Source organism: Ylistrum balloti, unplaced genomic scaffold, assembly GCF_031769215.1.
Source record: "Ylistrum balloti isolate Yb309-2 unplaced genomic scaffold, AGI_CSIRO_Ybal_v1 Utg370500, whole genome shotgun sequence".
Classification (NCBI taxonomy): domain Eukaryota; kingdom Metazoa; phylum Mollusca; class Bivalvia; order Pectinida; family Pectinidae; genus Ylistrum; species Ylistrum balloti.
The window spans coordinates 41,216-69,194 of NW_026782324.1; the positions used below are offsets into that span (position 1 = coordinate 41,216).

At 36.6% G+C, this 27,979-nt stretch overlaps 1 protein-coding gene across 1 annotated transcript in view; it reads left to right on the plus strand.

The window, feature by feature from the left end:
• Positions 1 to 27,979, plus strand: part of LOC132555494 (alpha-1,6-mannosylglycoprotein 6-beta-N-acetylglucosaminyltransferase A-like) — a 61,642-nt gene that overhangs the window by 19,795 nt on the left and 13,868 nt on the right. The window contains exons 3-12 of the mRNA XM_060219845.1: positions 579 to 764; positions 3,420 to 3,519; positions 3,762 to 3,923; positions 5,030 to 5,112; positions 5,540 to 5,629; positions 7,078 to 7,155; positions 9,519 to 9,689; positions 12,186 to 12,252; positions 13,295 to 13,397; positions 21,847 to 21,981. Of these exons, the coding sequence (XP_060075828.1) occupies positions 612 to 764; positions 3,420 to 3,519; positions 3,762 to 3,923; positions 5,030 to 5,112; positions 5,540 to 5,629; positions 7,078 to 7,155; positions 9,519 to 9,689; positions 12,186 to 12,252; positions 13,295 to 13,397; positions 21,847 to 21,981 (1,142 nt within the window). The 5' untranslated portion in view covers positions 579 to 611. The remainder of the gene's footprint in view (positions 1 to 578; positions 765 to 3,419; positions 3,520 to 3,761; positions 3,924 to 5,029; positions 5,113 to 5,539; positions 5,630 to 7,077; positions 7,156 to 9,518; positions 9,690 to 12,185; positions 12,253 to 13,294; positions 13,398 to 21,846; positions 21,982 to 27,979) is intronic.

Sequence of the window (27,979 nt, forward strand, 5' to 3'; positions counted from 1 at the left end):
TAGACTCAAATGCTCTGTATGAATTGAAGCATCTTAAGGTGCTTTAATTACCAAAATGGATCTCACATTTTTTCCTGGAGCTAAAGTTTTTTGAAATTTTACTGTAATTGTCATAGAAAATTAGTAATTTTTAGCACTGAGAATAACTTTATAAGAATTATTAGTATAGGATGACAGTTTTGATGGAATGCATGTATTGACACTGACTTACTATATTCAGTGTCACAACTTCTGTTTCATGACACTTGATAACTATCCTTTAACCTTTATATCAATATTGCATATCTTGGGTGACCGTCAAGTTCAGTTTTGTTTACAAGCAAGGAATTACTATTCCTGTTTTATACTGATATTTTATTTGTGATGTGTACAGTAGAACCTTGTTAGTCTAGACACTTTGGTTTGTGTGTACAGTAGAACCTTGTTTGTCGAGACACTTTGGTTTGTGTGTACAGTAGAACCTTGTTAGTCTGGACACTTTGGTTTGTGTGTACAGTAGAACCTTGTTAGTCTAGACACTTTGTTATTTGGTAGATGACAATAGAACTGGTGTATGAAATACATTGATTTGTTGGTAGATGAAAATGAAGCTGATGTAGCAGTGTATTACCATGGCAGTGACACTATGGCGGATGTGTGGACGTATGCCTAACAGTCGACAACTTCTATTACTGGCATGCCTTCTATTCTTTTTCTGGTGTGTCACTCTTTATCGCATGTCCACCACCACGGGCGGAACAGAAAAGGAGAGTGAAATCTTAAAGGTGAGGCAATATAATGATGATGGTAGGTTGTTTAATGTGTAAATTGCCAGTATCCGTGAAAATTGTAATTTCACTTTTACTTGGGTGAAACGTGAACTTGTTTCAGATCTGTTGAGGTAGTTCTAACAGGGTAAAATATTGTAATGATTGTTAAAGTAGCCTTAGTAAGTACAGTCTTAACAGGGTAAAATATTGTAATGATTGTTAAAGTAGCCTAAGTACAGTCTTAACAGGGTAAAATATTGTAATGATTGTTATAGCCTTAGTAAGTACAGTTCTAACAGGGTAAAATATTGAAGTGATTGTTAAAGTAGCCTTAGTAAGTACAGTCTTAACAGGGTAAAATATTGTAATGATTGTTAAAGTAGCCTTAGTAAGTGCAGTCTTAACAGGGTAAAATATTGTAATGATTGTTAAAGTAGCCTTAGTAAGTACAGTCTTAACAGGATAAAATATTGTAATGATTGTTAAAGTAGCCTTAGTAAGTACAGTCTTAATGGGTAAAATATTGTAATGATTGTTAAAGTAACCTATGTAAGTACAGTCTTAACAGGGTAAAATATTGTAATGATTGTTATAGTAGCCTTAGTAAGTACAGTCTTAATGGGTAAAATATTGTAATGATTGTTAAAGTAACCTATGTAAGTACAGTCTTAACAGGGTAAAATATTGTAATGATTGTTATAGCCTTAGTAAGTAAAGTCTTAACAGGGTAAAATATTGAGTGATTGTTAAAGTAGCCTTAGTAAGTACAATCTTAAGTAGCCTTAGTAAGTACAGTCTTAACAGGGTAAAATATTGTAATGATTGTTAAAGTAGCCTTAGTAAGTACAGTCTTAACAGGGTAAAATATTGTAATGATTGTTAAAGTAGCCTTAGTAAGTACAGTCTTAATGGGTAAAATATTGTAATGATTGTTAAAGTAACCTATGTAAGTACAGTCTTAACAGGGTAAAATATTGTAATGATTGTTATAGCCTTAGTAAGTAAAGTCTTAACAGGGTAAAATATTGAAGTGATTGTTAAAGTAGCCTTAGTAAGTACAGTCTTAACAGTAAAATATTGTAAGTGAGTGTTAAAGTAGCCTTAGTAAGTACAGTCTTAACAGGGTAAAATATTGTAATGATTGTTAAAGTAGCCTTAGTAAGTGCAGTCTTAACAGGGTAAAATATTGTAGTGATTGTTAAAGTAGCCTTAGTAAGTACAGTCTTAACAGGGTAAAATATTGTAGTGATTGTTAAAGTAGCCTTAGTAAGTACAGTCTTAACAGGGTAAAATATTGTAATGATTCTGTTAAAGTAGCCTTAGTAAGTACAGTCTTAACAGGGTAAAATATTGTAGTGATTGTTAAAGTAGCCTTAGTAAGTACAGTCTTAATGGGTAAAATATTGTAATGATTGTTAAAGTAGCCTTAGTAAGTACAGTCTTAACAGGATAAAATATTGTAATGATTGTTAAAGTAGCCTTAGTAAGTACAGTCTTAACAGGGTAAAATATTGTAATGATTGTTAAAGTAGCCTTAGTAAGTACAGTCTTAACAGGGTAAAATATTGTAGTGATTGTTAAAGTAGCCTTAGTAAGTACAGTCTTAATGGGTAAAATATTGTAATGATTGTTAAAGTAGCCTTAGTAAGTACAGTCTTAACAGGATAAAATATTGTAATGATTGTTAAAGTAGCCTTAGTAAGTACAGTCTTAACAGGGTAAAATATTGTAATGATTGTTAAAGTAGCCTTAGTAAGTACAGTCTTAACAGGGTAAAATATTGTAATGATTGTTAAAGTAGCCTTAGTAAGTACAGTCTTAAAAGGGTAAAATATTGTAATGATTGTTATAGCCTTAGTAAGTACAGTCTTAACAGGGTAAAATAGTAAAGTAAAGTCTTAACAGGGTAAAATATTGAAGTGATTGTTAAAGTAGCCTTAGTAAGTACAGTCTTAAGTAGCCTTAGTAAGTACAGTCTTAAGTAGCCTTAGTAAGTACAGTCTTAACAGGGTAAAATATTGTAATGATTGTTAAAGTAGCCGTAGTAAGTACAGTCTTAACAGGGTAAAATATTGTAATGATTGTTAAAGTAGCCTTAGTAAGTACAGTCTTAACAGGGTAAAATATTGTAATGATTGTTATAGCCTTAGTAAGTACAGTTCTAACGGGGTAAAATATTGTAATGATTGTTATAGCCTTAGTAAGTACAGTCTTAACAGGGTAAAATATTGTAATGATTGTTAAAGTAGCCTTAGTAAGTACAGTCTTAACAGGGTAAAATATTGTAATGATTGTTAAAGTAGCCTTAGTAAGTACAATCTTAAGTAGCCTTAGTAAGTACAGTCTTAACAGGGTAAAATATTGTAATGATTGTTAAAGTAGCCTTAGTAAGTACAGTCTTAACAGGGTAAAATATTGTAATGATTGTTAAAGTAGCCTTAGTAAGTACAGTTCTAACAGGGTAAAATGCTGAAATTACAGTTATGGACGAAAAAAAATGAAATTGATTGTAAATTCAGAAATGATATATGTAAATTACAAAAAAAAAAAAAAAAGAAGTTATTTGTAAGATTTGACAGAGCAGACATAATTTTGTAGGAGCAGAATAGTTCATATAAAAATTGTGGCACAATCGTTTATGATATTTCTAGTGATGTTATTCTTTTCCAGAATGAAATTATCCAATTAAGTGAAAATTATGTGCGAGCACTAGCCCGGGAGAATTCCGACATAGTGGATGGCCCCTATGCTGGTCGTTTTACTGCCTACGGTAATGACTCTTCATTACATGTTGTTGTTTGCTTGTGAAAATTTGAGGATAGACAATGGCAAATCAAATATTTTTAAGCATAAATAAATAAATGTACTGCATTTTAAATCCCCTGATATAATAATCAAAAGAAAAAATTTGTAGATGTGCTCTAGCAGTTGTATTTATGTGACCTCTCTGTATTTCGACATTTACATATTTAATTTTAATACCATGATACTCTTATCAATATTTCTATACAGATTTGAAGAAAACGATGGCGGTGCTTTTAGAAAGCATGCTTGAACGACTTAATAAGTTAGAAATAAAAATTAACAATGCAATCAATGGGACCAACAACTCAACAGTGTCTAATGCTACAAGCAGTCAATCTGTGCGTTCAAACTATCAGCTACGGGCAGAAGGTAGGTATCACAACACTAAATGTTCCTCATGTAACTACAGCTGGGGTGTGTTGTCTATCTAGTACATAAAATAGGAGGGCATATAGCTTTGCCCATGTCTGTCCCATCCCATGAAATAGGAGGGCATATAGCTTTGCCCATGTCTGTCCCATCCCATGAAATAGGAGGGCATATAGCTTTGCCCATGTCTGTCCCATCCCATGAAATAGGAGGGCATATAGCTTTGCCCATGTCTGTCCCATCCGATGAAATAGGAGGGCATATAGCTTTGCCCATGTCTGTCCCATCCCATGAAATGGGAGGGCATATTTTTAATGGCTGTTGCTTGTACACCTGAATGCGGTAGGCTGTTTCACACATCAATATTTTGGGGTCCAAAAGATCATTAGTGGATATCTAATCTGCAGTATTCTTTTTTTTTTGTAGTTTCTGGTCACATAATGAGAATGTTGTCAAAATATCACCATAGTGGGCATTTTAAATGTATCATATTTACTCTGAAATCTTGTCATATATATAAAAAATTAAAAAAAAACAGGAGAATGTACAATATTTTTTATCCATTTAAAAGAATGCCCTTTCTGTGTGTAATTTTAACAAAAAATATTGATAATGGAGTGCAAGATATAGTGACCTAGTGTTTGTATTGTAGTAGTCTCACATGACAATCATGTGACAGTCACATGACTTACTCAGTATGTACTGACTGCTTTTTGCATCTAGTTAGTTGCCCAAGACATTGTGTTTGGTGATAAAGCTATAAAAACCGTAATAAGATGAAAAAAATATTGAAATGAAAGTCAATTTCAAAACATATCTCTTTTTATATATAAAGATATAAAAGAATCATTAATCGTCATGCTGTAGATATTATGGTTAGTAATGTTATTGTTAAGGTGGCTCTTTTGTGGTTTACTTAATACAAGATACATCAGATTCTAATTCACTTTTGAAAAGCATGAATTTAAATATAGATATTCAACTACTTTGAAAATCATTTCGTTTCCTATCTGTCTTACACAACTTCAAAATATTCATAAATAATAACACTTGCCAGATTTAACTTTGTTTCTGTTTCAAACTTTGAAATGTCTTCTTTCTTTCAGATTTGATTCAAGGGAAAGGGGAACAGTGTGATCTCACTACACAGGAGAAACAGTTGTACCCGCACTGTACTACAAAGATAGAAGTAAGAACAAGACACAGGTCTTTTACTTTTATCTGTGTAGACTTGAGCAGTCCTATTAAAGTAGATGTATCTGGTAAAGAAACATGTCTGTTTTCATGTGAACAGTTCTCCAGATATTGATATTGGTACATAAGAGAAAGCTTATTATTAACACGTTTTTAAATATCAGTATATTGTGCCAGACCATCATTGTGTACTTCCTATGTTCACTTTCCAACACTACAGCTGTGTAGATTAGAACAGAGAGAACAGTTGTATCCATACTGTGATGCTACTCCTAACTTTTAAATAAAGAATGCTTTTCAGTCGTAGTTTTTCCTTTTGTGCACTTTTGTGATTTTTTTTGTCATTATTTCTCCAAATATTTAATTTGTATGAAGAGGCTTTAATATTTTGATTTAATACAATCTTTTTTATGGTTTTTCAGTGGATGAAGGCGATGTGGAAGTCAGATCCTTGTTACAAGTCTTATGGAGTGGATGGATCCATATGTTCTTTTGTTATGTATTTAAGTGAGGTAAGTCAAGATATTTGGTATTTTGAGGATATATAGCTAATCTGGTTGTCCCACTATCCAGTCACCACTAATCTGGTTGTCCCACTATCCAGTCACCACTAATCTGGTTATCCCGATATCCAGTCCCCATTAAACTGGTTGTCCCACTATCCAGTCACCACTAATCTAGTTGTCCCACTATCCAGTCACCACTAATCTGGTTGTCCCACTATCCAGTCACCACTAATCTGGTTGTCCCACTGTCCTGCCAACACTAATCTGATTGTCCCACTATGCTGTCACCACTAATCTGGTTGTCCCACTATCCAGCCACCGCTAATCTAGTTGTCCCACTATCCAGTCCCCACTAATCTGGTTGTCCCACTATACAGTCACCATTAATCTAGTTGTCCTACTATCCAGTCCCATATAATCTAGTTGTCCCACTATCCAGTCACCACTAATCTGGTTGTCCCACTATCCAGTCACCACTAATCTGGTTGTCCCGCTATCCAGCCCCTACTAATTTGGTTGTCCTTCTTCATTCAGCCATAGAATTGAAATGTTTCAGTTAGTTTTTTTTTAGGTCGCCTGAGCCAAAGCCTCATGGTGACTTATTGGCATCATGATTTGTCTGTCGTCGTGCGTTGTTAACTTTTCACATATTCAACTTCTTCTCAAGAACCACCAAATGGATTTTGACCAAACTTGGCACAAAGCATCCCCATGGGAAGCTGCTTCAAGTTTGCGAAGAAAAAGGGCATGGCCCAAACAGGGGCCCCAGGAGGGGGGAAAAGGGGGTAAAATTAGGTAAATCTTTAAAGATCTTCTCATGAACCAACAGTCAGATTAAATTCATATTTGATATTTAGGATCCTTATGGCAAGGTCTACAAAGTTTGCAAATGAAAAAAAAAACAGCCCCACTAGGGGGTGCTCAAAAGGGTCAAAAATTCAACTTTGGCACAAAGCATCCCCATGGGAAGCCGCTTCAAGTGTGTGAAGAAAAAGGGTGTGGCCCCAATAGGGGCCCCAGGAGGGGGGAAAAGGGGAAACTTGATACAAATGTTCTACACAATGTCCTGGCAAGTGTTTTAACTTTTTGGGGCAATTCAAAATCCAAGATGGCCACCCAGGCCTCTGTTTGGCTAAGACATTATTGACTTCTTGTCAAGAACCATTGGGTGGGTCATGTCCAAACTTGGTACAGATGTTTTACACTTGGTCCTGCACAAGTGTTGTTACATTTTTGTAACATTTTAATATCCCCAGATTATTGACATATATTCCTCAGGTGACCGTTAAGGCCCCTTGGGCCTCTTGTTTCTTACATATAACATTATTGTTTTTTCCTTCCTTCTTTTCACTCTGAGGGTTTCGAACCCTGTAGTAATTAAGTTAGTTTTTATTTGAAACTATTGATGTCAGATTGATGTTATTTCACAGTGTGTCATGCTCTTTTCTGCACAGATTGAAGGTTGGTGTCCTACAAAGGCCTGGCGAGGAAACATTAAACCACCAAAAGAGGACATGTCTAAAGTTAAATATGTAAGTTTATATCCAGGTGGGAAAGTTAGATATGTGTGTTTATATCCAGGTGGGAAAGTTAGATATGTGTGTTTATATCCAGGTTGGAAAGTTAGATATGTGTGTTTATATCCAGGTGGGAAAGTTAGATATGTGTGTTTATATCCAGGTGTGAAAGTTAGATTTGTATGTTTATATCCAGGTGGGAAAGTTAGATATGTGTGTTTATATCCAGGTGGGAAAGTTAGATATGTGTGTTTATATCCAGGTGTGAAAGTTAGATATGTGTGTTTATATCCAGGTGTGAAAGTTAGATATGTATGTTTATATCCAGGTTGGAAAGTTAGATTTGTATGTTTATATTTCAGGTGGGAAAGTTAGATATGTATGTTTGTATCCAGGTTGGAAAGTTAGATATGTGTGTTTATATCCAGGTGGGAAAGTTAGATATGTGTGTTTATATCCAGGTGTGAAAGTTAGATATGTGTGTTTATATCCAGGTGGGAAAGTTAGATATGTGTGTTTATATCCAGGTCGGAAAGTAAGATATGTGTGTTTATATCCAGGTGGGAAAGTTAGATATGTGTGTTTATATCCAGGTGTGAAAGTTAGATATGTGTGTTTATATCCAGGTGGGAAAGTTAGATATGTGTGTTTATATCCAGGTGTGAAAGTTAGATATGTGTGTTTATATCCAGGTGGGTAAGTTAGATATGTGTGTTTATATCCAGGTGGGAAAGTTAGATATGTGTGTTTATATCCAGGTGGGAAAGTTAGATATGTGTGTTTATATCCAGGTGGGAAAGTTAGATATGTGTTTATATCCAGGTGGGAAAGTTAGATATGTGTGTTTATATTTCAGGTAGGAAAGTTAAATATGTGTGTTTATATCCAGGTGGGAAAGTTAGATATGTGTGTTTATATTTCAGGTGGGAAAGTTAAATATGTGTGTTTATATCCAGGTGGGAAAGTTAGATATGTGTGTTTATATCCAGGTGGGAAAGTTAGATATGTGTGTTTATATCCAGGTGGGAAAGTTAGATATGTGTGTTTATATCCAGGTGGGAAAGTTAGATATGTATGTTTATATCCAGGTGTGAAATTTAGATACGTATGTTTATATTTCAGGTGGGAAAGTTAGATTTGTATGCTAATGTTCAGATGGTAAAGTTAGTTTTTGTGTCGCCTGCAGAGCTGGCGGACACTTAAGGATCACTTTGTCCGTCATCACGCATTGTTGGCGTCGTTGTTGTCCGTACAAAAGTTTTCCGGACTTTTTTCGGTAATGCTTTGAGTTATCAAAATGAAATTTGGCATATGGCTTTTTGTTGCAAGGGTACAGATTAACTTTGATTCCTGGCTGTCTGTGACCCTTTTTGGCAGAGTTATGCCCCTTTCAACTTAGAAAATTTCCTGGGATTAATGTTTTCCGGTCTTTTTTAACTTATGCTTTGAGTTATCGAAATGAAATTTGGTATATGGCTTCTTGTTGCAAGGGTACAGATTAAGTTCGATTCCCGGCTGTCTGTGACCCTTTTTGGCAGAGTTATGCCCCTTTCAACTTAGAAAATTTCCTGGGATTAATGTTTTCCGGACTTTTTTAACTTATGCTTTGAGTTATCAAAATGAAATTTGGTATATGGCTTCTTGTTGCAAGGGTACAGATTACGTTCGATTCCCGGCTGTCTGTGACCCTTTTTGGCAGAGTTATGCCCCTTTCAACTTAGAAAATTCTCTGGGAATATTGTTTTTTTGACTTTCTTGGCTTATGCTTTGAGTTACAGAAATGACATTTGCTATATGCTATCTGTGACCCTTCCTGGCTGAGTTATGCCCCTTTGACCTTAGAAAATTCTGGGAATATTGTTTTCTAGGATTTTCTTGGTTTTGCTTCAAGTTATGAAAATGCAATTTTGTATATGAGTTCTTGGTCAAAAGTTATGCACCGAGTTCGCTTCTTTGCAGTCTGTAACCCTTCTTGGCAGTGATAGGTCCCTTTGAACTTCTCAGGAATACTGCTTTGCACAGTTTTCCCTTTATGCTTCAAGTTATAGACATGAAATTTGGTGTTACAACTTTATGGTTGATCGTTGCACATCCAGTTCAATTTCTGGGTGACCTTGACTCTTAATGCAGGTGACACATACAGTTCCGAGGAACTCTTGTCTTTAAAATGAGTTTGTGAATTCATTTCCATGACTGAAAATTGATAATATATTGCCAGGTCAGACTGCAAGTCTAAAATCAGATTTACAAACTCAGATCAGGAAGGGTAAATATATGAACAAAATGTGATATATTCATGATCAAAATGGATGTTGTTTCAAGCTGTGATTATAAACAAACCGTATTGTTCTAGAGGCTGGTATGATGTTGTTTTACAGGCAAATGTTACCACAGACTTACAAGCACTGATGAAAATTTTAGTGGATCCTAATGAGCGACAGAGTTATGCATGGATTAGGATGAGAATACGACGACTGTGGGACAAGTGGACAGGAGGGATCACCAGACTTACCAAGAAACAGAACCTGGGTGGTAGGAGACGTAAAAAGGTTTCCTTTATTTTTAAATTTTGTAAAAAAAATTCTGTGAAAATAATACAGAAAAAAGTGATTCCAATTTCAGCTCACCTTGAAGGCCCAATAGGGGAAATAGAGCAATTTATTTAAAATCTTTCTTCTTCTGTAGGATTGTCTGAATTTTGTCTCAATTTGGTCTGAGGCCTCCTTTTAAACAGCAGGTTTCATCTCCCTGGGGCAGGAGAGGCAGGTCATGATAGGGAAAGTAAATGAAATTATATAAATCCTTCTTTTTTGCTAGGAATGCCTTGATTTCCATTTGGTCTGAAGCAATTTTTGAGAAATGAGACTGTAGTTTAATGGTTTTACTTACTCCCTCGGGGCAAAGGGCTGAGGTCAATGGGTAAGGCAGAGGGGTTAGGCGAGTGGGTGAGACAGAGGGGTGATGCCAGTGGGTGAGGCATGTGCAAATGGGTGAGGCCAGTGGGTGAGGCAGAGGGTAAGGCCAGTTGGTAAGGCCAGAAGATGAGGCAGAGCAATTAGGAGAGGCATGTGGGTAAGACCAGTGGATGAGGCAGAGGGTGAGGTCAGTGGGTGAGGCCAGTGGATGAGGCATGTGCAGAGGGGTTAGGCCAGTGGGTGAGGCAGAGGGTGAGGCCAGTGGGTAAGGCAGAGGGGTTAGGCCAGTGGGTGTGGCAGATGGTGAGGCCAGTGGGTAAGGCAGAGTGGTTAGGCCAGTGGGTGTGGCAGAGGGTGAGGCCAGTGGGAGAGGCAGAGGGGTGATGCAAGTGGGACATGTGTGCACAGAGGAATGTGGCCAGTGGGTGAGGCAGAGGGGTCAGGCAAGTGAGTGAGGTCAGTGGGCTAGGTATGCGCGGAGGGATGTGGCCAGTGGGTGAGGTGTGTACGGAGGGATATTGCCAGTGGGTGAGGCAGAGAGGTGAAGCCAGTAGGTGAGGCAGAGAGGTGAGGCAGATGGATGTGGCCAGTGGGTGAGGCAGAGAGGTGAGGCAGATGGATGTTGCCAGTGGGAGAGGCAGAGGGGTTAGGCAAGTGGGCGAGGCAGAGGGGTGAGGCACAGGGATGAGGCCATTGGGTGAGACCGAGGGTAAGGCAAGTGGGTGAGGCAGAGGGGTGATGCAAATGGGTGAGGCAGATGGTGAGGTCAGTGGGAGAGGCAGAGGGTTGTGGCTAGTGGGTGAGGCAGAGGGGTGTTGCCAGTGGGTGAAGCAAAGCGGTCATGGCAGTGGGTAATAAGGTAAAAACCTTGAGAATTCTTTTTTCTTTAAACATTTTCACCTAGCAAGTAATACAGTCCCTGTCGTCCGTAAACTTTTCATTCAAAAAACTTCTTCTCAAATACTAGAAGGCCTAGGGGGCTAATACTTGGCCCATAGCATGCTGGCATGGAGCCCTACAAAGTCTGTTGAAATTAATGACCACGACCCACTTTGTAGGTCACAGGGGTCAAATATGTTAAAATATACAAACAACTTCTCTTCAATAAGCAAAAGTCCAAGAGTGCTGATAATGGACCTGTAGGATGCTGGGATGACATGCTACCAAATTTGTTCAAATGAATGACCTTGACCCACTTTCAAGGTCACAGGGGTTAGATATGTTAAAATATGCAAATGACTTCTCAATAACCAAAATGATTAGAGTGCTGATATTGGGCCTGTAGGATGCTTTGAGGAAGTGTTACCAAATGTGTTCAAGTGAATGACCTTGACCCACTTTCAAGATCACAGGGTTCAAATATGTTAAAATCTGTAAACGACTTCTTCTCAGTAACCAAAAGGCTCAGAGTGCTGATATTGGGCCTGTAGGATGCTGGAAGGAAGGGCTACCAAGGTTATTCAATGAATAAAGCCCACTGTTTTAACAGCAGACTCACTGTTGTTAGAGTTTGGCTTGCTTTTTGTCAGATGACCGTTAAGGCCCATGGGCCTCTTGTTCTGACATACTTGTTGATTTAACACTTCTGACTTAATGGCAACAAATGTGATTGAGCAATGAATGTAACAACCTTTGCAGTATGTCAGTATGTCAGGCAAGAGGCCTATAGGCCCTGTATGTGTTTACATAGGTTGTTGAATGCTCCCCTAGCATCTCAAACATCAACAATATTTATCACTGAACATTACTGGACTTAACTACTGATTTACATCAAGGAAAAGTTATCAAGATTCAGAATAGGAATTCACACATGTGCCTTTAGCCTCAGGAAGTTAGAAATATAAATGAATACAGAACAGCTTGTTTGCTTCAGGAAATTTTAGTTATTAATGTAAAGAACTATTGAATAGGACTTTGCCCATGTGCCTTAATATCAGGAAACAGCTTAAAGGATAACAAAAAACAGTTAAGTGATTTACGGCATTTTGGAGTTTAAAATATTGAAAAAATCCTGTGACATAGACTTGATATAGCACATGATTCCCTTACCTTACAGTTAATTTGTCCAAGTTGACTCATCTTCACAAAGTTGGAAATTTTGTCATTGGAAACTTTATGTCTTGATTTCAGATATTGGTCCATCTGGGTCTGCTCTCTAAACAGTCTGGCTGGGGCATCGCTGAAAATCAATTTAAAGGTAAAATATCCTTGTCTCTAGTTCGAAACAGTCTGGCTGGGGCATCGCTGAAAATCAATTTAAAGGTAAAATATCCTAGTCTGTAGTTCAAAACAGTGTGGCTGGGGCATCGCTGAAAATCAATTTAAAGGTAAAATATCCTAGTCTGTAGTTCGAAACAGTGTGGCTGGGGCATCGCTGAAAATCAATTTAAAGGTAAAATATCCTAGTCTGTAGTTCGAAACAGTGTGGCTGGGGCATCGCTGAAAATCAATTTAAAGGTAAAATATCCTAGTCTGTAGTTCGAAACAGTGTGGCTGGGGCATCGCTGAAAATCAATTTAAAGGTAAAATATCCTAGTCTGTAGTTCGAAACAGTGTGGCTGGGGCATCGCTGAAAATCAATTTAAAGGTCAAATATCCTAGTCTGTAGTTCGAAACAGTGTGGCTGGGGCATCGCTGAAAATCAATTTAAAGGTAAAATATCCTAGTCTGTAGTTCGAAACAGTGTGGCTGGGGCATCGCTGAAAATCAATTTAAAGGTCAAATATCCTAGTCTGTAGTTCGAAACAGTGTGGCTGGGGCATCGCTGAAAATCAATTTAAAGGTAAAATTCTCCAATAATCAGATTTGTTTGAAATTTTTACTGGAATTTGGCTCATTGATATTCATCTGTTGTCTGTCATCCGGCGTCAAATTTTTCCTTTGAAAAACCTTGTTCTAAATAACCAATGGACCAAGTCTTTTGATATTTGGCTGGTATGTTTCTAGGATGAAACCTGACAAAGTTTGTGAAAAGAAATGACCTTGACATATATTCAAGGTCACATAAGTCAGATTTGTTAAAACCTGTAGATAACTTCTTATAAATTAATACACCTTGAGGCATGATATTTGACTGGTGTGTTCCTAGGATGAAACCCGAAAAAGTTTGGAAAAATTATGATTTTATGTACAACATTTAAGAATGAAAAGCTGTAACATATTCATTGATGTTTTAAAGGAGGCCCATAAGGGGAACTTATGAATGAAAATCTATAAAATATCTATTGATGTTTTAACAGGAGGCCCATTAGGGGAACTTGTGCAATGGAGTGATCTTCTGTCTACATTGTTTATACTGGGGCATGACATCATTGTAACTAGTGAGACCGACCAGCTGGCAGGGTAGGTATAACATTGTTACTCCTAATGACAGATGTCGGGGAGGATATGTAATGGGCTTCTTGCCCTTAACAACAGGTGATGTAGGGTGTTTTATTTTTTACCCCTCATGACCGATGTCTGGGAGATGATGTGAGGGGCTTGTTACCTCAACAACAGATGTCGGAGGGGGTGTGTGAGGGGCTTGTTACCCTCAATGACAGATATAGGGGAAGTGATGTAGGGGGCTTGTTACCTCTCACAACTGATGTCAGAAAGGGAATTTGAGAGGCTTGTTACCCTTAACAACAGATATCAGAAAGGGGATTTGAGAGACTTGTTACCCTTAACAACAGATATCGGGGAAGTGATGTAGGGGGTTTGTTACCTCTCACGACTGATGTCAGAAAGGGGATTTGAGGGATTTGTTACCCTTAACAACAGATATTGGGGAAGTGATGTAGGAGGTTTGTTACCTCTCACGACTGATGTCAGAAAAGGGATTTGAGGGACTTGTTACCCTTTACTACAGATATCGGGGAAGCGATGTAGGGGGCTTGGTACCTCTCACGACAGATTTTAAATTTCTTATGATTAAAATCAAACACAAAGGAAAGAAAACTTCAAAAAGCAAGGGGAATCCAACTTCTAAAGAAATAATAAAGATCACACAATGGTTATACATTTTTGGGCTGATGAAAAAACCAAAATGGCGAGCATCTTGGAATTTGTCAGTTATAATTTGTTATTACTATATTCTGAAAGACCAGAGGGATCATCGTGTAGGTATGAAGATTTGGGTTTGTTGCTGTTATTGTTCAGAGAAAATAAGTGAATGGAAGAGGAAAGAAAATGGGAATGATGAGAATAAGGAAGATGTAAGGATGATGGACTGGGAGATCTTTCTGGGATCTCTCGTTAGAAAGTCCTTGTCAGTGCTATAGTACCTTCCTCACAAACTTGACACATTTGGCCATTTTCTTTACAGTGTATGAGTTGAGGAGTTGTGAGGGGTTTATATAGAGACATGGCATTACTGTAACTATTGACCAGCTGTCAGTGCAATATAAAACAGTAATATTGGTACAAAATATTGCTTTATCTCAATCCTTTACATTCCAGATTTTGATTTTAAACTGTTTCCAGTACATGTGAATTTCTTTTTCTTGTAGTAGAAATTAAAGTTGAACCCTTTCTGTTTGACGAGGAATATGATTGGTGTTGATAACGGTACAAAATCTGTTCATACATGTATGATTATAAATGGTTTAGTCATTCATTTTTGATGTGTGAGTGTTTTAATTATGGAACAATTTCAACATTTGTATAACACCACAAAATATTATCATGTACAGAAAAGAATGTTAATGAAACATGATGAATATTTTAACATTTACAGAAAAGCATGACACACTCCAGGCCATTCTGTCATATTAATGAAGCATTTAAAACAGTTAATTTTCTAAGATGGTTCAATCTTTTTTACAGAGTTCTCTCTCATAATATAATTCTCAAGGATAAATTTTCTCCAGATTTTTTTTTTTTATTTCATTCGCTATCATACATATTTTTAGCCCACCATCTATTCAAATAGATGGTGGGTTATTCAAATCGCCCTGCGTCCGTGGTCCGTCTGTCCGTCCGTCCGTCCGTAAACAATTCTTGTTACCGCTATTTCTGAGAAAGTACTGGATGGATCTTCCTCAAATTTCATATGCAGTTTCCCCTTGGTCCCTAGTTGTGCATTGTACCCTTTTTGAACTGATTCACATTCAAGATGGCCGACAGGTGGCCATCTTGGATTTTGGAAGTAAAAGTTTGTTACCGCTATTTCTGGAAAAGTACTGGATGGATCTTTCTCAAATTTCATATGCAGGTTCCCCTTGGTCCCTAGTTGTGCATTGTACCTTTTTTGAACTGATTAGCATTCAAGATGGCCGACAGGTGGCCATCTTGGATTTTGGAAGTAAAAGTTTGTTACCGCTATTTCTGGAAAAGTACTGGATGGATCTTTCTCAAATTTCATATGCAGTTTCCCCTTGGTCCCTAGTTGTGCATTGTACCTTTTTTGGACTGATCTTCCTCAAATTTCATATGCATGGTCCCCGACAGGTGGCCATCTTGGATTTTGGAAGTAAAAGTTTGTTACCGCTATTTCTGAGAAAGTACTGGATGGATCTTCCTCAAATTTCATATGCAGTTTCCCCTTGGTCCCTAGTTGTGCATTATACCTTTTTTGGACTGATTCGAATTCAAGATGGCAGGCAGGTGGCCATCTTGGATTTTGAATGTAAAAGTTTGTTACTGCTATTTCTTTGAAAGTACTGGATGGATCTTTCTCAAATTTCATATGCAGGTTCCCTTTGGTTCCAAGTTGTGCATTATACCTTTTTAGACTGATCCGAAATCAAGATGGCTGACAGGCAGCAATCTTGGATTTTGAGAGTAAAATCTTGTTACTGCTATATCTGAGGAAGTACTGGATGGATCCTTCTGATATTTCATAGATATTGGTTTCCCTTGGTCCCTAGTTGTGCATTGTACCTTTTTTGGACTTATTTGAAATCAAGGTGGCCTACAGGCAGCCATCTTGGATGTCGACAGTAATACAGCACAAGCATATTGTCCATTATCCACCTGTAACTGACTGCTATCGAATAATACTTTGGGATCTTTTTCAAATGATATTTGCTAATAGGTGCTTAATAAAAATATCTTGTGCCATCATTGAGTACATTCATTGAAGACCAGTTCATGAACATTTACAACACCTGTAACACACAAAAAAAAAAATAAACAAATCTTCAAGAACTGAAAACAGATTCTCAAATGGTGGGTGCCAAGATCCCTCTGGGATCTCTTGTATGGGATTCAAATTTCATGGTTTTCAAAAGAAAATACTTTTTCACTGGCAGTTGATTATGTAGATCAACTTCGCTCACAAAGTCCACTAGTGCTGTAATCCATTTCAACTTTTTATCTTTAGAGTTATTAAATTTAAATTGAAATGAAAATAAATCATCCAAATGAATGATTTTACAGAAGGTTTTATAAGACTGAAAGTTTCATGTTACTTTTTCCTCAGGTGCCCACAAGTAAGTTTAGGTTTTCCCTCAGGTTCTTGTGCCCACAAGTAGGTTTAGGTTTTTCCTCAGGTTCTTGTGCCCACAAGTTAGTTAAGGTTTTTCCTCAGGTTCTTGTGCCCACAAATAAGTTTAGGTTTTTCCTCAGGTTGTTGTGCCCTCAAGAAAGTTTGGGTTTTTCCTCAGGTTGTTGTGGCCACAAGTAAGTTTAGGTTTTTCCTCAGGTTATTGTGCCCACAAGTAAGTTTAGGTTTTTCCTCAGGTTCTTGTGCCCACAAGTAAGTTTGGTTTTTCCCTCAGGTTGTTGTGCCCACAAGTAAGTTTGGTTTTTCCCTCAGGTTCTTGTGCCCACAAGTAAGTTTAGGTTTTTTCCTCAGGTTCTTGTGCCCACAAATAAGTTTGGTTTTTCCCTCAGGTTGTTGTGGCCACAAGTAAGTTTAGGTTTTTCCTCAGGTTGTTGTGGCCACAAGTAAGTTTAGGTTTTTCCTCAGGTTGTTGTGCCCACAAGTAAGTTTAGGTTTTTCCTCAGGTTGTTGTGCCCTCAAGAAAGTTTGGGTTTTTCCCCAGGTTCTTGTGCCCACAAGTAAGTTTGGGTTTTCCCTCAGGTTCTTGTGCCCACAAGTAAGTTTGGGTTTTTCCTCAGGTTATTGTGGCCACAAGTAAGTTTGGATGTAGTTTTGGATAATTTGTCCATTAGATCCTCAGTTTTTACTGGAAACATTATGGAGGACAGAAACTGACCTTGTTGGCAAGATACCTCAATATGAAGACTTTACTTGTCACTCCTCCAGGTGGTCAGATACCTCAATATGAGGACTTTTACTTAAGGTGGTGAGATACCTCAATGTGAGGACTTTTACTTACGGTGGTCAGATACCTCAATGTGAGGACTTTTACTTGTCACTCCTCCAGGTGGTCAGATACCTCAATGTAAGGACTTTTACTTGTCACTCCTCCAGATGGTCAGATACCTCAATGTGAGGACTTTTACTTGTCACTCATCCAGGTGGTCAGATACCTCAATGTAAGGACTTTTACTTGTCACTCCTCCAGGTGGTCAGATACCTCAATGTAAGGACTTTTACTTGTCACTCCTCCTGGTGGTCAGATACCTCAATGTAAGGACTTTTACTTAAGGTGGTCAGATATCTCAATGTGAGGACTTTTACTTGTCACTCCTCCGGTGGTGAGATACCTCAATGTGAGGACTTTTACTTGTCACTCCTCCAGGTGGTCAGATACCTCAATGTGAGGACTTTTACTTAAGGTGGTCAGATTCTCCTGGTGGTCACTCCTCCGGTGGTGAGATACCTCAATGTAAGGACTTTTACTTTCACTCCTCCAGGTGGTCAGATATCTTAAGGTGGTCACCTCAATGTGAGGACTTTTACTTGTCACTCCTCCAGGTGGTCAGATACCTCAATGTAAGGACTTTTACTTGTCACTCCTCCAGATGGTCAGATACCTCAATATAAGGACTTTTACTTGTCACTCCTCCAGGTGGTCAGATACCTCAATATAAGGACTTTTACTTGTCACTCCTCCAGGTGGTCAGATACCTCAATGTGAGGACTTTTACTTACGGTGGTCAGATACCTCAATGTAAGGACTTTTACTTGTCACTCCTCTAGGTGGTCAGATACCTCAATGTAAGGACTTTTACTTGTCACTCCTCCAGGTGGTCAGATACCTCAATGTGAGGACTTTTACTTAAGGTGGTCAGATATCTCAATGTAAGGACTTTTACTTGTCACTCCTCCAGGTGGTCAGATACCTCAATGTAAGGACTTTTACTTAAGGTGGTCAGATATCTCAATGTGAGGACTTTTACTTGTCACTCCTCCAGGTGGTCAGATATCTCAATGTGAGGACTTTTACTTGTCACTCCTCCAGGTGGTCAGATACCTCAATGTGAGGACTTTTACTTAAGGTGGTCAGATATCTCAATGTAAGGACTTTTACTTGTCACTCCTCCAGGTGGTCAGATATCTCAATGTGAGGACTTCTACTTGTCACTCCTCTAGGTGGTCAGATACCTCAATGTAAGGACTTTTACTTGTCACTCCTCCAGGTGGTCAGATACCTCAATGTGAGGACTTTTACTTGTCACTCCTCCAGGTGGTCAGATACCTCAATGTAAGGACTTTTACTTGTCACTCCTCCAGGAGGTCAGATACCTTAATGTAAGGACTTTTACATAAGGTGGTCAGATACCTCAATGTAAGGACTTTTACTTGTCACTCCTCCAGGAGGTCAGATACCTTAATGTAAGGACTTTTACTTTTCACTCCTCCAGGTGGTCAGATACCTCAATGTAAGGACTTTTACTTTTCACTCCTCCAGGTGGTCAGATACCTCAATGTAAGGACTTTTACTTTTCACTCCTCCAGGTGGTCAGATATCTCAATGTAAGGACTTTTACTTGTCACTCCTAAGGACTTTTACATAAGGTGGTCAGATACCTCAATGTGAGGACTTTTACTTGTCACTCCTCCAGGAGGTCAGATACCTTAATGTAAGGACTTTTACTTTTCACTCCTCCAGGTGGTCAGATACCTCAATGTAAGGACTTTTACTTGTCACTCCTCCAGGAGGTCAGATACCTTAATGTAAGGACTTTTACATAAGGTGGTCAGATACCTCAATGTAAGGACTTTTACTTGTCACTCCTCCAGGAGGTCAGATACCTTAATGTAAGGACTTTTACTTTTCACTCCTCCAGGTGGTCAGATACCTCAATGTAAGGACTTTTACTTTTCACTCCTCCAGGTGGTCAGATACCTCAATGTAAGGACTTTTACTTGTCACTCCTCTAGGTGGTGAGATACCTCAATGTAAGGACTTTTACATAAGGTGGTCAGATACCTCAATGTGAGGACTTTTACTTAAGGTGGTCAGGGTTTGCAGTGGTGCTTTGCTTTTCACTTTTTAAAACTGTATTCCTATGTTGGGATTTTATTTGTTTCTGAAATTTTGTTAATGAAAAAATTAATTCAGTTTCCAGTCAAAGTTTAGAGTCTTGCAATATTATTCTACTGGTGGCAGTTTTGTGACACCTTAGTGTGACTATGTATACTGCAAAATCTTATAGTTTAGTCGGATTTAATTTTCTTGGGTTTTCAACAAATCCCTATTTTGTAGACATTTGACTTGATGGGTGTTTAATATAGCTCAATACAGACACTTGTACTGAATGTAACAGTTCATAGAAATATAAATTCATAGATTTAGTCACACTCACACAAAAATATAAAATTATGTTTGTAGTGTACTTATCATTGTAAGTGTATTATACACCTGTATAGCAAAATTGTGATTTGTAAGTGTGTTATACACCTGTATAGCAAAATTGTGATTTGTAAGTGTGTTATACACCTGTATAGCAAAATTGTGATTTGTAAGTGTGTTATACACCTGTATAGCAAAATTGTGATTTGTAAGTGTGTTATACACCTGTATAGCAAAATTGTGATTTGTAAGTGTGTTATACACCTGTATAGCAAAATTGTGATTTGTAAGTGTGTTATACACCTGTATAGCAAAATTGTGATTTGTAAGTGTGTTATACACCTGTATAGCAAAATTGTGATTTGTAAGTGTTTCATCATCAATTTGCAGAAGTAAAATGTGAATCTTTCATGTAGGTGTCAATCATGATCCTGTATCAAATGATGGTGACTATACCTTCAGGTCATCTGTTACTTGTGTTAACAAAACCTATCAAATGAAATGAATTATAAATATTTGTGATTTGTAGAAATGAAGATTCAGAATAAGCATTGAATACTCTTCAGCATTTTAAGGGAGACTGATTACTTTTCAGCGTTGTTAGTGAGGGCTCCATTCCCAAGAAATGCCAGGTTGGGGCCTCAAAGTTTGACCTCATTTATACAGACCTGCGTGGATATCTACAGATGAAAAAAATACTGACTAGAAAACCGGCTCAGAAATTTCGGTCGGTTAATACTAAAACAGGAAGCTCCAACTCACCATCTGAACGTTTTCGGTTTGTTCTGGAGAATGTCTTCATCAATTTTCACTCTTTATCCACAAGTTGTTTGATCTGATGAAACCTGACTTTACTGGCACATTATATAAGTATATATATTATTGTCAGTTAGTATGGTCACGAGTTAGTAAAGATGGAGTTTAGACAAAGCTATTTCATAGTAGTCATGGAAACCTGTCTAAATCTAAATGTCGGTAAAGTCAGGGGTCAAATAATTGTGGTGTACATGTAATTTGTAGTTTTCAAAAATGCACCTTATTTCACCGTCTAAAGAATTCAGATTCATCAAGACACATATCGGTAACACCAGGTTTATAGATCCACATCTGTAATTATTGATAGGAAAGACAAAATGATAGTAAATCAGCTTCTTTATGTAATTATCACGTTTCAGTCATATAGATAATTGAATTTAAAACAAGCAATATAGCAAAACTAATGTATGTAAAATTTATCTCCCTTCAAAGTGATTAAATCTTATATTAATTTATCTGGTGTTGGATTAAAATGAAAATTAACTTTAATATATTTTATAATTCCATCTTTAAAGAAATAAAATTTAATTTTAAAAAATATGACAAATGAATGATGAAATTAATTACCTGAGATATGGAGAGTAATATTGTTATATTAAGTGTCCAAAACCCCAGATGAAATGTTAACAAAGATACAGGGATGCTGAAAGATTTTTTAGAATTGAAGGTACTTTGAATTATTTTCACTTTATCTTATGTCAAAATCAACACCTAATTAAATTCTGAGAAGTCAAACATCGGTCAGTATAAAAAGAAAATTTCATACAGGAGTCCAGATATTTTAAGAAAAATCTTTGTCATATAAATGTTTGTTCTTCACTCTGTTATGCATTGAATGTGAAGCATGAAAGTGACTCCGGAAGTTCATTTGCATTGTTTGCATGTTGCTTCTGAAAAGTTTTATTTCTTTTGATTACAGATGCAGTGATCTGAGTATGGCTGTAGAACTCTTTTTTTATGTTATTTATGATAGAAACAAAAGAGCTCACATACTGAAAGACATGTGTGATACTGACTTAATTACAGTATTTTACACTAAATATTTATTATTGACATGCATTTTGATGAAAAAATAAGGGTGGGTAAAAAGAGAAAAAAAATCTTTAAAGTTGCACAAGCAATATGACATTCAGTAACTGAAAATTAGATCATAATTATCGGTCTTATATGTCACCTTATGCTTACATACTTCCCAGAGTGAGTGAATGATTTGCAGGCCTGTAATAATGTTATATTGAGCTCTTTTGTTGTATTAAAAATATATTCATAGACACATTATTAAATTTTGAGTTCTCAATTATACACTGCTCGGCTTGCCTATTTTTTTCACATTATTTTATTTTCAGAATTTTATCAAAGCTGCCTGCTGCTAATTCACCCTGTCAGAGTCGAGCTGATCTGCCAGTACACATCATTTACACTGATATCGTAGGTCTGACACAATTCAGGAAGCATGTCAAAGGTGGATATGCCAAATTCAGGTATATTGTACTGTTGTTGTGTGGATGCGACTACAGAGTTATCGATGTATAAGATATGATTTGTAATTGATTATATATTACATTTTATAAATATTGGAATTATTAGTTATTTTGATGAGTTATTGAATTAACTGTTATTATGAATAATTATTCAAACTGTAACAAATTCACCCCTGACTTGTGTAAAGTTGTCAAGTTTTTAAAGAACAACGACGTGTACTGTGCTGACTTATTTCATTTATTCTATGTTGTACAGAATACAATTAAAACCCTACAAAGACATAGTATAATCAATTACATAATGAAACGTTGTCTACATTCATAACATGATGTACATCCAGTAAACACATATTTAATACATTCACACCAATAGGCCTCAGCTTTACGCTTATTAGTATATATAAGTAGATCGTGGTCTAGAGGAAACTGCTTACAACTTACATTATTACATAATTACTCATAATATAACTGACATTATCAATTACACAAGCTCTCGTATTCTACATATAATATCTATTAAAATACCTACCCCAACTATGGGTCGGGGGTTTGCCAGACAGAAAAAGGTCTGTGCATGGACTAATTGTAGATCTTACATCAATCTGTAAAATACATGTAAAGGTATATTTCACCTGTTATTTTAAATAACTTCAATCCATATATACGTACATGAGATCACAATTACGTCACTTTATGAAAAGCACCATTTCACACATTAATTAACTTTACTTCATCTGAACCCTCAATTATAAAATGAATCAATAATTTACAACACCCAATTACGAGAGCAGCTAGATTGAGACTTTGTCGTACATACCAAATATCTGGAGAACCAATTACAAGACCCAAGATTCAAATCTTGCGGACACAGGTCTAGATCTACTATACGTCCGCTCTCCAGGTCTGCACACAAAGGACTAATAAAAAACCATGCCAAACATAGACAAAGACAACCGGACTGACCATTGACCCAAAACGAAGTAATACCTTTATTAGGAATAATACCCATATATGGACAACACAAAGTAAGACACGTGACATCAAACACTTACAAGGACAGTACAGGTAGACGGAACAGTGGCCGCACGCAACACAGTATTACATAATAGTACAACGAACGCAGTGCAACAATTCAATTAATTAAAATATAGTTAAACAGTGTCACTAATTAAAACATCAATATTTGCACATTGTTACACTTGTATTATTAATCATTAGATATTACACTATTAAAGATAGGAGAACCATCACTTCTTTCATTACAGACAGCGATAATCTACTTTGATCAAATTACATAATTAATATGAGGAATTAAAATCTTCTTGACATCAGAACAGTTATCTTCTTTATTGTGATGTTATTGACATGTTTCCACCGCTAGGTAGTCATCATCAGGATGACTTTTACCACTTTCATGGGCTCTGAAGTGTTATTTTATATCTTGATTTACAAATGATTAGCTGTAAATAATTTCAATCATTCAGAATAAAAAAACCCTGATTTTTTACTAATGGTTATCTATTTTGCCGTTTGTAAACTTTTGGAAGTGGCCATTTTGAAACTATAGGGAGAAATAATTGTATAAACTGTAGGGATTACTCATTTTATAGATCGCCTGAGCTGAAGGCTCATGGTGACCTATTACCATCATGATTTGTCTGTCGTCGTGCGTCATGCCTCGTTAACTTTCCACATATTCGACTTCTTCTCAAGAACCAATGAATAGATTTTGACCAAACTTGGCACAAAGCATCTCCATGGGAAGCCGCTTCAAGTTTGCGAAGAAAAAGGGCATGGCCCTAATAGGGGCCCCAAGGAGGGGGGAAAAGGGTGTAAAATTAGGTAAATCTTTAAAAATCTTCTTCTCATGAACCAACAGTCAGATTAAGTTCATATTTGATATTTAGGGTCCTTATTGCCAGGTCTACAAAGTTTGCGAATGAAAAAAAAATTGGGTAAAAAACGGCCCCACTAGGGGGCACTCAAAAGGGTCAAAAAATCAACTTTGACCGATTTCAGCCAGATTTGGTAGAAAGCATCCCTTAGTGAAGAACATATGAAGTTATGTTGAAAAAAGTTATTATGTCCCCTTTGGGGCCCATAAGGGGTGTAAAAGGGGCCATATGTAAAAACCTTCTTTAAATGACTTCTTCTCAAGCCCCATTGGATGGATTTTGACCAAACTTGGCACAAAGCATCCCCATGGGAAGTCGCTTCAAATAGGGGCCGCAGGAGGGGAGAAAAAGGGGGGAAAATTAGGTAAATCTTTAAAAATCTTCTTCTCATGAACCAAAAGACAGATTAAATTCATATTTTATATTGAGGGTCCTTATGGCCAGGTCTACAAGTTTGCGAATGAAAAAAATTGGGTGAAAAACGGCCCCGCTAGGGGGCACTCAAAAGGGTCAAAAAATCAATTTTGACTGATTTCAACCAAATTTGGTAGAAAGCATCCCTTAGTGAAGGACATATGACATTATGTTGAAAAAAGTGATTATGTCCTCTTTGGGGCCCATACGGGGTGTAAAAGGGGCCATATGTAAAAACCTTCATAAAATGACTACTTCTCAAGAACCAGTAGAGGGATATTGACCAAACTTGGCACAAAGCATCTGCATGGGAAGCTGCTTCAAGTTTGGAAAGAAAAAGGGCGTGGCCCCAATAGGGGCCCCAGGAGGGGGAAAAAGGGGAAACTTGATACGAATGTTCTACACAAGGTCCTGGCAAGTGTTTTAACTTTTTGGGGCGATTCAAAATCCAAGATGGCCACCCTGACCTCTGTTTGGCTAAGACATTATGGACTTCCTCTCAAGAACCATTGGATGGGTCATGTTCAAACTTGGTACAGATGTTTTACACATGGTCCTGCACAAGTGTTGTTACATTTTTGCAACATTTTAAAATCCCAAATATTATTTAAGGACAAATAAACTTTCCTCAGGTGACCATAGTATAAAAGGCCCCTTGGTCCTAGGGAGTAATCATTTTATAAACTTTGGGGAGTAGAGTAATCATAGTATAAATTGTAGGGAGTAATCATTTTATAAATTTTGGGGAGTATTGTAGGGAGTAATCATTTTATAAATTTTGGGGAGTAGAGTAATCATAGTATAAATTGTAGGGAGTAATCATTTTTATGAACATTAGAGAGTAGAGTAATTGTTGTATAAAATGTAGGGAGTAATCATTTAATGAAGTTCAGGGAGTAGAGCAATCGTTGTATAAAATGTAGGGAGTAATCATTTAATGAAGTTCAGGGAGTAGAGTAATTGTTGTATAAATTGTAGGGAGTAATCATTTTATAAATTTTGGGGAATATTGTAGGGAGTAATCATTTTATAAATTTTGTTGTATAATCATTATAAAGGGAGTAATCATTTTTATGAACATTAGAGAGTAGAGTAATCGTTGTATAAAATGTAGGGAGTAATCATTTAATGAAGTTCAGGGAGTAGAGTAATCATTATATATACTGTAAGGAATAATTTATTAACTCTTTGAGAGTAGTCATTTCATTAACTTTGGAGAGCATTCAGTGTATTTACTATAGGGAATAATCATTTTATGAACTTTAGGGAGTAATCATTGTATTAAATGTAGGGAGTAATCATTATATGAATCTTTAGGAAGTCATTATTTCATGTACATTAGGGAGTAGTCATTTTACAAATTTTAGGAAGTAATTTTTTTAACATTTTTGATGTTGTTCTGATGGGAAGGAGTCATGGGTAAGTTTATAGCCTTCGTTTTATTCCTGGTGAAAACTTCACACCACATCAGAAGATACTTCACTCGGTGTTAATAGAAATATTCAGCATGTTATACAGCATGGCTATGTCCAGATTACATATATAGGTAATGGATTATATATATATATCTCCTAAACATTTCCTTATCATTTCCATCCTGACTTGTGATCAGATTCAGGGTGCAGAGGTTAAAAGGCATGGAAAAGATACTTCAACAAGTCCTTTTATGTTACTTTGGAGAAATTGTTAGTGACTGAAAATATGGTTTGAAAATAGGGAAACTGTATTTCAAAAATTGATTTTATGTAGTTATATTTGTGTTTGTTGTTATAAATAGAATGAGGAAATCCCTTTAATGCTTTAAGGGAAGCTGTCATTCCTAAGTTAAAGGTTGCTATTTATAGATTAAGGAAATCTGAAGTCAAATGTTGCTATTTATAGATTAAGGAAATCTGAAGTCAAATGTTGCTATGAAAAGAATCCCCCCTGTATTACATCGAAGACTATTAATACATTAAGGGAATCCATGTATTGTAGTTAAATACATTAAGGGAATCCATGTATTGTAGTTAAAGGTTGTTATTAACAGAATACTGGTAAAGGAATCCCTGTGTTGTATGTATTGATTTGGCTGTTGGTATGTCGCTGGAATCCCTGTTCTGTAGTGAAATGCTTCTAATAATAGATTAAGGGAGTCCTTGTATTGTGTGGAAGGATATAGCTTTAGATATGTTGAGGAAATTCCTGTGTTAAAGGAATCCCTGTGTTGGAGGAATATAGCTGTGAATTTGTTGAGGGAATCCTGTGCTGTAGTGAAATGCTGCTAATAATAGAATAGGGGAATCTCTGTATCGCAACTGCATGTAAGGTTTTCCATTGATAGATGAAGTAACTCCTATTTCTGTATTTAAGGATAATCCTTTGATGAGGGATGGAAATTTCTTTAATTAGTTTGATGTAAAATTTGTCAGTTATGTTTTAACTAAAATTATTTTTATGCAATTTAAACTTTATTCATTTTTATTGTGGGAAGGATATCATGCTCGTCGTCCGCCGTGCGCCGTGTCCGCTGTGCGCCGGAAATTCTTCTTGTGTTAGAAAGGGGGCTAATACTTGCTAACAATAGTAAATGGGAGTCCCTGTATTGTATCTGGAGGAATATAGCTGTGAATTTGTTGAGGGAATCCTGTGCTGTAGTTAAATGCTGCTAATAATAGAATAGGGTGATATTGGAATCTGGGATGAAGGGCTATCGCATGACTGCACTTTCAAGGTCAAGGTTTTCAAAATCATTGATAGATGAAGTAACTCCTATTTCTGTATTTAAGGATAATCCTTTGATGAGGGATGGAAATTTCTTTAATTAGTTTGATGTAAAATTTGTCAGTTATGTTTTAACTAAAATTATTTTTATGCAATTTAAACTTTATTCATTTTTTTTAAGTGTTTCAATTTCATTATACACACAGGCTGTATTGAATTGCAAAGCACCAACCATATGTGTAAATTTCAATATCATTGTCATATATAAATGTAAAATCACTCTTTGGATGTAAAAGCTATGAATTAATATGATCACTTTCACAAACTCACACCAACCACAAAATTGATCAGGATCTACTTCTATCTCCCTTTTCATCTAAATACAAGAAAAGAAGATACAAAATGTTTAGTTATCGATAAACATAATCTTAAACTTGTTCCCAGTAGTGTACATCCCTATATATTCATTTTCATGTACTGCTGCTAAGCTCCCACCACACCACCCCCAACCCCCTACCCCTTACTCCTCCCCATGTACAATCTTCCATGTAGTCTTGACTATAATCTATCCGCTGTCACTTCACCAACACTTTGATTCTATACAAATAATTAAGTATGTTTCCTTCCACAGTCACTCTCCCTGTAATGAAAATTGTACAGGTTTCCAATAAATTTTGTACTGGTAATAATTGATTCAATTTGTTTACATTTTCATATAAAATAGAGAGTTGCTTATAAGTACAACATCCTGGAGCTCATTTATCAGCCGTTATGATTTCTCGACATGACATTCTGTATTCATTTAAGTCATAGTTGTTTTATTTCTGCTCAATCTTGCTGATATCCTACTTGCAGATGTATGAAGAGTTCTTCCAATGTGGTACTGTTTATATATTTTGCTAACATCACATTTTGCAGTGGTTTGATTTCATTGACTTTTCATTTGCTTACACTTACTACAGCTGTTGTTGATGTTCTTACTGTTC